The sequence below is a fragment of the Pteropus medius genome, unplaced genomic scaffold (assembly GCF_902729225.1).
Source record: "Pteropus medius unplaced genomic scaffold, Ma_sr-lr_union100, whole genome shotgun sequence".
NCBI lineage: Eukaryota > Metazoa > Chordata > Mammalia > Chiroptera > Pteropodidae > Pteropus > Pteropus medius.
The window spans coordinates 2,319,772-2,333,590 of record NW_024352790.1 but is presented as its reverse complement, the minus strand read 5'-3'; the positions used below and the strand labels follow the sequence as shown (position 1 = coordinate 2,333,590).

Below are 13,819 nucleotides of genomic sequence, written 5' to 3'. Positions count from 1 at the left end.
GTGTTAAGTTTGAGGTGCCATTTGACACCCAACTGAAGCTTTGATAGGCATTGAACATGGAGTTCAGGAAAGTAGTCATCTGCACATAGATGGTATCTAAAGTCACGAGATTAGGTGCAGTCACCTAAGAAATATGTCTAGATAGAGAAGAGAAGGGATCTGAGAACTTAACTCTTAGTCCTATAAATATTTTGAGCATGGTTGGCAAACTGCATCCATACGTTTATGTGTTATCTATGGCAGCTTTTGTACCACAGAGGCAGAATTGAGTATGACAGAAATCATATGAATTTCAGAACTTAAAATATTTGCCCTCTGCCCCTTTACAGAACAAGTCATTGACCCCTGACTTAGAACCCAGAGAGCCGAGGAGGAACCAACAAAGTGACTGAGAAGAAATAGCCAATGATTTAGAGGAAATCAAGTTAATATATTGTTTTAGAATGAGGTGGAGAAAGTACTTCAAGAGTGATGGCTGGTCAGCTGTTTCAGATGCTGCTGTTAGGTTAAAAAAAGTGAGGATTTAGACTTGACTGCTGAGTAGAATGGTGTGTAGGGCATAGGTAACCTCAGATGAGAACTGTGTTGGCAAAAGCATGATAAAGCAGCCTCAAGAGAGAATAGGAGGAGAGCTTCTAGAGATAGCAAGTGTAGACAACTCCTTTAAGGAGTCAAGCTGGAAAATGGAGCAGAGAATAGTCATAGCTGTCAGTGGATGTAGAATAAAGAAGAGGTCTTTTGGTTGGTTTGTTTTTAGATGGCGGCTATAGGTTTCATGGGGATGATGAATAAGGGAAAGAAATATGGTTGATAAGTGAGAGAGGAAACTCGCTGGCTGAGATCTTTGAGTTAGGTGACAAGGAATGCGATAAAGCGCACAGATGGAGGAGAGGTCGGCTCTTGCTGAGAGCATGGACGGTCCCTTCCTAACCACAAGAGAAGTCAGACAAATATATTGTTGCATATAGTTGGTGGGTAGGGTCAAGGGAGAATGTGGAAATGTCTTCTGATTGTTCCTTTTGTCTTAGTGATCTAGAATCAAGATCACTGGCTGAGAATGACAGTGCATGAGGAGGCATGAGAAGTTTGAGGAGAAAGGAGAAAGTATGGCAAAAATTATGACATAGTCCTCCAGGAGTTAGGGCAATGAGGTAGGCTTGCTTGGCAGTCACAAATTTAAAGTGAAATAAGTCAGCATAGGTTATTCTTTTTTCGCATCAATGTTCAGCTGCATGGGGCAGGTTGGGTTTTGTTGTGTAAATATGACTAAAGTATAAGGGCAAGGAAGCTGAAGATGAATGCAAGAAAGTGATGTGAAATGATCGCCCATGGGATCCAAGCTAGATAAGGAGGGAAGTGAAGACATGAAGTGGTGTAAGAGACAGTGAAAAAGTTCTAGGATCTGTGAAGTCTGGGTGTTAGAAAGAGTGAACTGTAAAGATAGGTGGTGATCAGACAGAGAGGCTTGGAATTGAGATTGTAAAGAAGCTACAGTTATAATGACAAGGGTAGCAGGCAGTCTTTGAAAAATGTGCGCTCAAGGAACTGAGGGGCCAGGGCATTAAAAGGTCAGCAATTGGATACTGAAATGGCCAATATGTCTAATAGGAAAGGAATAGAAGAGAACATCAGTGAGTTGGGGGCTAAAACATTCAAGGAAAGAGAAGAAAAGACCTTGAGATCGTAGATGTATGCAACAAGGAGGGGTGGATAAGTTTGATAGCATGGATATTAAAACTGAGCGTCGAGACTGTCAAAACAGACTCTGAGAACGGGTCCAAATGAGTCTCTTAAAACTGAGTTGAAAGTGTGTCTGAAACCTGCAGTGGTCTCATGCTGCAAAGCCACACTTGTTCCAGGCCATAGGAGAATGAGATGGAGAACTGTCACCACTTGGGAAGGCTGTATGGGCCCTCAGGGAGGGCCAGGTTTCAGCTCAGAACTAGGTTGATAAGAGCCCCAGAGCAAATGATGTTTTTGCCTAAATACATGTTTAGCCTAAATAAAAGTCCAGATATTGATATTAATCTCTGAATATTGTAATATGTTTAATCTTACATTGAACAAAATCTAGTGATTTGTGCAGCTCTGCCACTGTAATATCAATACATGTTTAATAGTTGTATATGTGTCTTTTACCTTAAAGATAGCATAGAAGCCAATGTTGAAAATGCAGAGGTGAATGTTCAGCACGCAAACCAGCACCTGTCAAGGGCAGCAGAATATCAGGTAATATTAACTAATAAATTTTGTCATAACTCAGACCTTGTGTGTGTATGTAATCAGATTTAAAGTGGCTGGAGATGTTAAAGTCTCATGGAAGACAGGTCAGACGTAAAGCAATCAGTTTAAAACTGGATTTAGCCTGATTATTCTCAGAGTTGAACCAGAATGTGGCCCACGGGGATAGGAAGTTTAATATTTAGAGGCCTGAGGGGAGCAGCGGAGAAGCCTGGACTTTTCTGACAGCCTATAGTGTCACTGTGACATTCTAACCTAGAAACCCCTTTGATAGCCTTCTCTGTTTCCCACTGTTCCCTTCTACATTTTCTTCCTTTTTTTGGTCAATGACATTATGGATAAAGAAAAGAGGTAAAGATTTTTGTCTTAGATCTCTCAGGTCCTAGGGAAATTATATTCGCTTGGAGTGTCCCTGACCATTAGGTATTCTGTCAGCATTCAGCAGGACTTTCACCAGGAATGAATTGATTTCTTAAGTGGATCAGGTTAATATAGGTCGTTCATGTGTATGAGTTAAATACAAAGTATGTGTAAAGCACTGTATGACTGTTAGGACCATGAACTAGTAATACATTGTTCAATATGTAGACCTTTGGTGTTCAGCAAGGATAAGGCCAGGCTCTTTGGAAACCCCTAAATACGACCCTAGCATTTGACTTCCCTTTTAAAACTCCATTTCTGTTTTTGTTCATAATTATTTTCTCAGACCTTGTTATATGCTTATAAAATATCTGATTTGCACCGTCTTAAATATTTTCAATTGCTTTTCACTTTTCTCACTAATCTTATATGTTCCCTTTAGTTTTAATGTCATTTTTTTTTTTTTTTACTGGACAAATCACTGCATATTTAGTGATACATAGAGAACAATGAAGCTATATAGAAAATGCTGAGTTACAGCCAGTAGTATTCACTGATAGAGTAGCTTGTGTTTATTGTCTTCATGTGCGTGCTTTACATAGTGACGCTGCAGAATTAATGTCACTGTGTCATAGACTGTAGATGTTATAAATAGTGGAACATACAGTAATCTGTATACGCCAACAGTTATAACTGCTCAAATACAGTGTTTAGGAGGATTTGTCAGTGACAGGGCTTACGTATTATTTCGTTTTGCTTTTGGATGTTGAGAGGATGCAGATATATAAAAATTTTACTTTTCCTCTTCCTTGTGGAAGGGAAAGCTTGCAGGCCCCTGGGGAAAAAGAACACGTTTTCCCAAACTGCACCTCCCAGACCAGATTGGAGCCGCCCTTACACCTGACCCCATAGGCCCTGGAGGAATGAGAAAAGGGCTGGGCAGCATAGGTGCTGGGAAGAGAGCAACTTTCCAGTAGTCCACTTGAAAGCCTTTACAAACTATGGTGCTTCTAAGTAGGTTGGATGAACAATGAGCATAAAGGAAGGTGATAAGTGCTCTTACCGCTGCAGCACCCCAAGGACCCCACACCAGGGAAGGTGCCCTAGGTAACTGATACACTGTAGTGGAACACCCATGACTGTTCATAGAGGCAGGTTACGCATGTGTCTGTGGTAACCATGTGGAATCTGGGGCAGATATGTGTAGGTGTGATGATATTGAAATTTTAAGAAATCGTGTTTAATCCATGTGGAGTATTTAGTTCAGAAATTAGATGAATATGTTGAATAATGAAAGTGTTCGTGGTTTTCAGGGTAATTTCAGAGTCAGAAATATCTTTCTGTAATTTTTTTGATACTTCTGGTTGACACAAAGTAAATTTACAAATTTTTCTACTTTATAAGAAAAAAGATTCCTGCACGTTGCTGTGACATACACAAGCCGTTAAAGAGATGTAGAATCTACAGCTGGGCCAGGAGTGAAGAATAGAGCAAAACTCTTAACCTTTATATTTTAAAAGACTGTTTTATAATTTTTTTGCCTCTTGTCTTTTTATTTATGTGTTGAGATTTTGAATTCAGTTTCTGTTAATGTTAAACAATGAGAAGGATTTTGGAAACTAATAAATTTACCTTAGGGAAAATTGCCTCACATTTACACTTGCTGATATTTTTTGAGAACTCATTTTGAAAAACAACATTTTTTAAAATTTATTTTTCAATTACAGTTGACATTCAATATTATATTAGTTTCAGGTGTACAACATAGTGATTAGACATTTATATATGTTATGAAGTGATCACCCCAGTAAGTCTAGTACCCATCTGACACCACACATAGTTATTAGAATATCATTGACTATATTCTCTGTGCTGTACTTTACATTCTCATGACTATTTTTATAACGGGCAATTTGAAGAACAACTTTTTAATAAAATTTTAAAAAACATATAAGCTTTTAAGCTGTTCTTCACTTTCATCCATAGGTAACCTCAGTCTGTTGCTTATATCAGTAACTTTTATTTTTCTATATCTTCTTTTTTAAGCCCAACCTCACCCCAGAAAAATTACCAACAAAAGTTTAATAATTATCCCTTGAGTGGGTCCATTAACTCAAGAAGAATGTTTTTTGAATGAATAGTGCCATATGTAGTGAAGGGATTTTTGAGAAGGAAAGAAATACAGCCAAAATTTGAGGGCAATAAATTGCTATTGATTTGACTCTAGAAATGAATGAAATTATTTCCAGTTGCTATGGAGATGCTCCACTACATCTGTAAACATGTTTTTTGTTTTTGCATCTGCAGCACAAATCCAGAAAAACCCTGTGCATCATCATTTCTATCCTTGTCATCGGAGTTGTAATTATTGGTTTAATTATATGGGCAGTGCAAGGCTAAGATTTTGAAGGAGAAAACTGTTGCACTACATTATCTAAATTATGTAAGAAGGTTCTTGTAATCATTTTCTTTTTTCTTTTTTTTTTTTTTTAAATTTTATTTGAAGCCTTTGCATAAAGGATGGCTCCCATACTTTGTTGTTGTTGTTTTTTTTGGTGGGGAGCTTCCTTTGAATTAAATCTGATATTTTCTAATATTGAAAGCTTTTCTAAATATCACTGCTGGCATAAATTTCATACTTTTTGGTCTAATAACTGTTTGGGTTTTGCTCACATTGTATATGTCTTTCATTTATAATTTATCCTGTTGACTTAGTTTTTGGAATTAGTAAATTTAAAGGTATATGTATTCTGTGGCATCCGTCTCTCTATCACATGAACCCAGATTTGTGTTACTTCTATTAAAATTCTAAAGTTTAATTTTGATTTGGGCCAGCAGAGGAACTATTAACTTAAAAAATCTAATGTATTTTTTTGTGTTGGCTTTTTTTTCTGGTTCAGAGCAGCACAAATTATCTATTTAACTTTTATTGTTGGTCTTAAGATTACTCCGAATGAAATCAGTGAATAATTTCCTACTGGATTTCATCTACCTGATGTGTATATATTAAGCATTTGCTGTAGATTGCCTAGTAAAATAATAAGAATAGATTGTTTTTACGTAGGCTCTGTTTAAGTCTGACATTTACTGGAGAATTTGTAGTCACTATAAATGTTTAATGTGATTTGAAGGAAGAGTATGACAGATCGGTACTCATGTGTTAGAATTCTGAAGATCCCAACCCGTTATTGCACTGTGTATTTCCATAGCTATTATAATGGAAAGTTAATTACCTTCCCTTATGTCCTATAGGATAACAGTTACATTTGTATCATTGGGTCAAAATGATTTGGGGGAAGTAACTTTTCCACAATTATTGTTTTTCAGCAACCAGCACTTAAAATTTAGCATTTGCCTTGCATATCATTTTGTACCATTTTAGAAAAGGAATTGGATGTTTGCCAGTTAACTTACTTGCCTTTTTAAATCAGTGTTGTTTTAATGCACTAATCTGAATACTGTAAAGAGCATTATCTTGGTTTATAGTTTGTATTTTATAATGTTCTTATATAGCAGTTTGATAATGAAGGCAGTGCTTTACATGGCAAGCTATAAGACTTCAAATGGGAACAAATAAAATATTAAGTAACTAAGTAAACTGTACATTTGCAACCAGAATAAAGATAATTTAAAAAGTGTCCGTATAGTTCTGTTTCATGAGGGCTCTGCTTCCGTGGGACTGACATTTGCCACTAAGAGATGGGAGCTGCTTTGCATCTCAGTGAAACTCACTTTTTTCCATAAAAGGTTCTGTAGAAAACTTCTTCATGAGTGATTTTGAGACTTTGGGTTTACCAGAATCAGCTTGCTATAGTGAACAAAATGTGTGATGCAGAGAGAATTCATACAATTGCTACCTGTTCTAAAGTCAGTGCAAGCCCATCAGTCCTTCTGGAACATGTTTTTTCTTTGTAAGTGCAGGGAAGTGTGTTGTTTCATGTGACATACCAGTATCTTATGGCTGTGAAAGTCCTAACAGCTTCCACAAATCACTTTAGTTTTTTGCCACAGTTGTACTTGATAAAATGTTATATACAAAATACATTTACTTCTATATTTATTTTACGATAAGTTCTCAATAACAGCAAAAGTGCTTAATATTTTTGGTATGATTTTAGCACCATTATTTAAAGTGTAATCATTTATAATATGTTTTAACAAGGACATAGGTCAGTGACTAAAAATAGGAACTTTAGTGGCTTGCATTCTTTTAAGAATCATTAATTTTAAGGGAGAAATTTACACAAAATATTTGGAACCCCGAGTAGGCTTAATTAGAAAAAAATAAAATGAAAAACAGTACAATAGCCAAATTTTTAAAATTCATAGTTTTCCTTTAGGTTAGTTTTAGAATCACTTTGAAAGGTGGTGAAGCTTACACTATGGGAAATAAAATCAGAGTTTTTTTCATGACTGTCAACATATCTGAATCTGAGGCAAACTAAGTTTCAAACTGAAGAAGTTTCCTTATCAAATGACACATATTGTTCATTTTAGTGCACTCCAAAGATACGCTTACATTACATTATGAAGATTGAGATTAACCAGCTTCTTTGCTTAAATTGGATGACTGTGGTATGAAGTGTTTGGCCATTATATGGGTCATTAAAGACTATGAAAAAGTTTCGATTTTGCACAGTGATTGATGATAAAAGAATAACTGGTGTCATTTCAACATAATGCAGCTCGTTTTTTTAGTAGGCACAGAACCAACTCCAAAAAAAATACACAGATATAGGCACATTGGAGCTCGATCTAGGACAGCAAACCGTGGACGCAGCATCTGGAGCCAGGCCTGCTGAGCACACCAGGTGCTTGGCGGCAGCATCTGCATCACTTGGGAACCCTGCACCTTGGATAGGTTGCCACTGGGTCCTCTGGGGTCTTCACTGCTTTTGCTAAAGATGGTAAAATTTTGTACACAAAAGTGTTTTAAATACCAATCTTTTTAGATAACTTTAGAAAAAAGAAGTGACTTTTGAAGGCTTCTTGTTCCACAAAAAGACTGTAGTTTAGCAAGGAAAACAATCGTTTTTCTAGTTGGTATAATTTTTTTGTTTCTTTATGTAGAAAAAAATGTTATAATAAAAAATAAAACCTGTATAAAGAAAATAAAGTCATTGTCCATCTTAATAGTAAAGAGTGATTCACAGAAATAACTTTTTCAGCATTTATTTTTTGAAAGGTAAAACTGACTTTTACACATGACCAGATTGCTGCAATAAAAATAAAATATCAAAATATGATGAAGAGTTGTTTGGGTAAGTTCTGAGTTCAATGACATTTTTAGTTCTTTTAAATATGGTGAAAATTCCTCATTAATGGTAATAAACATTATCAGGCATCTTTCCTTTAAAAAATGTTCAGTTAAAAAAACAAAAACAAAAAACTGACCTGTGGATCCCCGACCTGTTTAGTCCACCATAAGAGTTGAGCGTCCTGACCTCTGAGCAAGGAAATACACTTAGTAAAATTGACACCAGCAGGAGCCAGGACATGTACATGGTACCACGTCTTTGACAGACTGCATGACATCTTTATTTAACAATTGTCCAGTCTACGGCCTTGTCACTCTGAACAAGCCCAATCTCGTCTGATCTCAGAAGCTAAGCAAGGTCAGGCCTGGTTAGTACTAGCATGGGAGACCACTTACGAAGACCAGGTGCTGTAGATGTAAAAAGTAAAAAAATAAGGGATTGTAAGCTGACAAGTTCTTTGCAATCTGTGAGGTCAACCAAGGCTTAACGTCACCTGAAAAAAAAAAAAAAAGGTCCATTCTCTAAATTGAAGAAGGTAAAACCATTTTTTCCACATATTTAAGACTGTGTCCTAAAATACTGTACCACAGGAAATAATATTCTTTGCTCCCTTAACAGACAACTAGAAAATCAATAGTTTTCTAATGAGTGGCTACTAATTTGAAAGGCAATCTGTATGTGACATCTCCAAAAAGTAACCTTCCTTCTTTTGCTGACAGCATCTGGATTCAGAGCTAGGGTGTCCTGAAGTCAGGAATGACATTTACAGGACTTTTGCAAAATTATTGCTCCCCCAAAAGAGAGCAGAGCATTGTGAAGAAGGGAAAGAGCTAAGAGGAGTTTCAAATCTGTATTTCAACCCACTGGCAATTTTCTTTCTTTCTTTTTCTTTTTTTCTTTTTTTTTTTTTCCTTCTCTCTCTCTCTTTTTTTTTTTTAATCAGAAAGGGGTAAAGAACACCCTCTTAATGGCTCATTTTCTCATAATTCGAATATTGTGTCAATATGTCCATTTTAATCCTTTGTTTTAGCAATTGGTTAACATGAAAGTGGTGTAATATCTTATTTTTCTCCAAATCCAAATTTTAAATGCAGAAATAGAACAAAATAACTGCCACACTAAATAGATTTTTATAGACACTGTTGCTTTTGGCAGGTTTTTAAGAGGTTGGTCACTTAATTACTCAGAGTGGGATTCCTGTAGGTTTTGTGTAGTGATGGCATTTCTGCTTAAAATGTAAGTGGTAGAAGGCAAAACCAGATTTCCTGTGCAGTTGTTGCATGCATAACGCCCCTACTTGTTTTAGAGGGAGTCTGCTAGAACTGAATCGAGTTTTTAAATAAACTTGAAAGAGCCTTAATTCCCACTTTGGCAAACCCAAAGTACAGATTTTTAAGTGTTTACTATAAGTACTGACAGTAGTTGCTAACTCTAAAACCTGTTAGCATTGGTGGAAAACTGAAAAATACTGTTATATGGTCTCAACAAAGACTTACTGATACTAGTTTCCATTTCTACTAAATTTTGAAAGTTTTATATCAACTGTCTAAAATCCTGAAGTCACATGATAAAGAGAGCCCAGTTTACATCTCTAGAAACTAGAGATTAAATCCAAGAGTAAGATACAAGCTTTTAGTAACTTGACTAGCGGAAGACCTGATCATGAAAAGCTTTCAGGTCAAAGCTGATCCTTCTTTCAATAATGATTCCAAACACAAAAAGCCAAATTATATTTTAGTGGAGAATATTTTAATGTTTTCCAAACCTAAGTGTTGAGGTCATTTTAAGTTCATTTAAAGGTGTTTTCAATGTACCTGACCACATCTGACTTCTTTTCAGTGCCAAATTTAATGTTTTAATCTCCCCAAAGGGTACCATAATTATAACATTTAATTATTATTTTGTGGTGGGCTATATGCCAAAATTTAGTAAGACAACTATCATATATTATTTAAATTCATTCTATCTTGGATTGAACAGGATATTTGTTTTAAATTAAGGCTACCCTATTGTCTGTATCTTTTCCTGATCTACGATCAAACATTTTTCATAGTAACTTAGAAGTCTTATGTGTTGTATTAAGCTTTTATCAAGCCTGAAATGGAAGCAATTGACCACTTTTCTTTGGAATGGCACAGACATTTAAAAAAAGTCCATTCTCTATGAAGTGTAAAATATGTATAATGCTAATATTTTCATGAAACTTTTATTTCGAGATAAGCATAGATTCATATTCAGTTGTAAGAAACAATACAGAGATCTCACTCATGTACCTTTCTCGCAGGTCAACCAGTAATAACGTCTTGTAAAAATATAGTACAATGTCACAACCAACAATATGGACGTTGATAATCAAGATACAGAATGTTTCCTTACAAAACATTCCAGCACAAAGACCCCTCCTGCTGCCCTTTTATAACCACTCCCACTTCGCTTCTACCTCAACCGCTACCTTCACTCTTGGTGATCATGCTCTGTTCTCTATTTTTATAATTTCATTAATATTATATAACAAATCACGTAGTATGTAACCTTTGGGATTAACTTTTTTCATACAGTATAATTATCTGGAGATTCATCTGTGTTGGTTTGTGTATCAGTTATATCAATGGTTCATTCCTTTTTTAGTGCTGAGTAGTATGCCATTATATGAATTTATCACTGTGTGACCATTCACCTGCTGGTTGCCATCTGTCAAGTTAGGGCTCTCATGAATAAAATCACTATAAACATTTATGTACAGGTTTTTGTGTGAACATAGTCTTTATTTCTCTGGGATAAATGCCCAGCAGTGTAACTGCTGGGTCATATGGTAGCTGAATATTTAGTTTTTAAGAAATTGCCAAACTTTTCCAGAGTGGCTGTATCACTTTACATTCCCACCAGCAATGTTTAAATGATCCAGTTTCTTCACTTGCTTATCAGCATTTGGTGGTGATATTTTTTATTTCAGTTATTCTTATAGGTGTATAGTAATCTTATTGTGGTTTTAATTTAAACTTTCCTAATGACTAATGATGTTGAACACCTTTTCATGTATTTTCAGTGATGTTTCTTCATGTCATTTTCCCTTTTTCAAATTGGATTTTTTTTTTTCACTGTTGAGTTTTGAGAGTTTTTTTTTTTTAATATATCTTCTAGATACTAGTCTTTTGTCCAATATGTAAATCGAGTTGCAAGTATTTTCTCCCAGTTTGTAGCTTGTCTTTTCTTCCTCTTAACAGGATCTTTCACAGAGCAAATGTTTTTAATTTCAATGAAGTCCAGTTTATCAATTTTTCCTTTTATAGATCATGCTTTTGGTATTAAGAACTTTTTCTCTGGCCCTAGATATCAAAGATTTTATCTTTCATGTTCTTTTTAAAAGTTGTCTACTTTTAAGTCTGATTCTTTTGAGTTAATTTTGTATGAAATGTGAGACTTAGAAATCTAGGTTTATTTTTTTGTCTCTGGATATCCAATTGTTTCAATACCATGTTTGTTGTAAAGGCCATCTTTCTTCCATTGAATTGCTTTTGCTCCTCTGTAAAAACCAGTTGGATGAAAATGAGTTACTGGAAGATTTTCAGTTAAACATATTTGTATGGGATAGGTCTACATCTGGGTTGTATATTGTATTCCATTGATTTATGTGTCTATACCTCCACCAATACCAGAGAGTATTGATAACTATATTAAAAAAGGCTTGAAATTAAAGAGACTGCTTGCTTTTACTTTATTCTTTTTCAAAATTGTTTTTGTAACTTTAGTCCAAGGGTCTCCAATCTCCAGGCTGCCCACAAGTACCAGTCTGTGGCTTGTTAGAAACCAGGCCACACAGCAGGAGGTGAGAAGTGGGCAGTGAGCAAAGCTTCATCTGTATTTGCAGCCGCTTCCCAGCACTAGCATCACCGCCTCAGCTCCACCTCGAATCATCAGGCATTAGATTCTCATAGGAGCACCGGTCCCCGGTGCCAGAAAGGTTGGGGACTTGCTTTAGTCCATTATCTTTCTATATAAAGTTGGAATAACCTTATCTACATCTACACAAATATCTTAGAATTTGATAAAAACTTTGTTAAACCTTTAGAGGCATACCTCAGAGATATTGTGGATTTGGTTTTGGACTACCGCAATAAATAACAATAAAACAAGTCACACGAATATTTTGGTTTCTCAGTGCATATAAAATTTATGTTTACACTATACTGAAGTCTATTAAGTTTGCAATAGCATTATGTCTAAAAAATATGCATACTTTAATTGAAAAGTACTTTATTGCTAGAAATGCGAACCATCATCTGAGCCTTTAGCGAGTCCTAATCTTTTTTGCTGGTGGAGAGTCTTGTCCAAGGTGGTGGTTGACAAAGATTGGGATGTCTGTGGCAATTTCTTAAAATAGTACAACAATGAAGTTTGTCACTTCCTTTTACAAATGATTTCTCTGTAGCGTGCAGTGCCGTTTGATAGCATTTTATTCACAGTAGAAGTACTTTCAAAATTCACGTCCTTTCAAACCCTGCTGCTGCTTTATCAACTCAATTTATGTAATCGTCTAGATCCTTTGTTTTTATTTCAACAATAATTTCTTCCCAGCATCTCCAGCAGGATCAGTTTCTGTCTCATGAAACTGCTTTATTTGCTCATCCATAAGAAATAGCTCCCCATCTGTTAAACTTTTGAGATTGCAGCAATTCAGTCACATTAGGCTCCACTTGTAATTTAGTTCTCTTGCTGTTTTCACCTCCAAACCATGATCACAGGGTGTCTCTTCATTTATTAAAATCTTCTTTGATTTCTTTAATTAGTATTGTGTAGTTTTCAACATATCAAGTTCTATGCATGATTTTATTAAATTTACATTTTAGCATTTTATTTTTTGAGAGATTGCAAGCGATATTGTATTTTAATTCTTATATTCATGTATTTATTGAAAGTATATATATACAATTGATTTTTGTATGTTTATCCTGAACCCAGAGACCTTGCTGAACTCACTAGTTTTAGAAAATTTTTGTAGATTCCTTGAGATATTTTTTACATAGACAATTGTGTCATCTACAAATAGCAATACATTTATTTCTTCCTTTCTGATCTGTATGCCTTTTATTTTACTTTTTTTTTCCCCCTTAATAGAGAAACTGTAATTTTCAGCACTATATCGAATGAGTGCTGAGAAGAGATGTTCTTGCCTTGTTCTGATATTAAGAGGTAAAGATTCCGTGTTTCATGATTAAGTGTAATGTGAGCTGTAAGTTTCTTATAGTTTTTCTTTATCAAGTTGAGGAAGTTCCCCTTTATTCCTGTTTTTCTGAGTTTTTATCATGAATTGGTGTTACATTTTGTCAAATGCTTTTACTGTGTCAATTAATATGATATTATTTTCCTCTTTAGTCTGTTACTATAGTAGATACATCGATTAATTTTTGAATATTAAACTAGCCTTACATCCCTAGAATAAACCCCACTTAGTCATGGTGTATAATTCTCTTTATATATTGTGAATTCTATTGGCTAATGTTTTCTTAAAATTTTGCATCTGTATCCATGAGGGATATTAGTATATAGCTTTTCTTTTTGTGGTATTTTGTCTGGTTTTAGTGTGAGGTAATTGTAGCTTCAAAATGAATTGGGAAGTGTTCTTTTATTTTTCATTTTCTAAGATTGTTTAGAATTGATGTTAATTATTTTAAAAAATGATAGAATTCTGTGATGGAATCATCTATGAGTTGGGACTTTTGGGTAAGAGTTTTTAATTATAAAATTTTTTTTTGTAATAGTTATAGGGCTGTTTAAATTATCTATTTCATATTGAGTGAGTTGTAGTAGTTTGTGTTTTTCAAAGAATTGGTCCATTTCACCTCAGTTGTAAAGTTTCTGTGTGTAGAGTTGTTTGTAATGTTCCTTTGTTATACTTTTGATGTCTGCAGTGATATTCCCTGTTTTATTACAGATACTGTTAATTTATGTCATTTATTTTT

At 34.9% G+C, this 13,819-nt stretch overlaps 1 protein-coding gene across 2 annotated transcripts in view; it reads left to right on the top strand.

The window, feature by feature from the left end:
* STX7 (syntaxin 7) overlaps window positions 1-6,239 on the top strand; it is a 43,823-nt gene extending 37,584 nt beyond the window's left edge. The window contains exons 9-10 of one of the 2 annotated variants that reach the window (XM_039849889.1): window positions 2,147-2,229; window positions 4,909-6,239. In XM_039849889.1, the coding sequence (XP_039705823.1) occupies window positions 2,147-2,229; window positions 4,909-5,001 (176 nt within the window). In that variant the 3' untranslated portion in view covers window positions 5,002-6,239. Of the gene's footprint in view, window positions 1-2,146; window positions 2,230-4,005; window positions 4,301-4,908 lie in introns of those variants that run through there. The other variant, XM_039849890.1, reaches the window with a different exon arrangement.
* The last annotated feature ends 7,580 nt before the right edge of the window (window positions 6,240-13,819 follow it).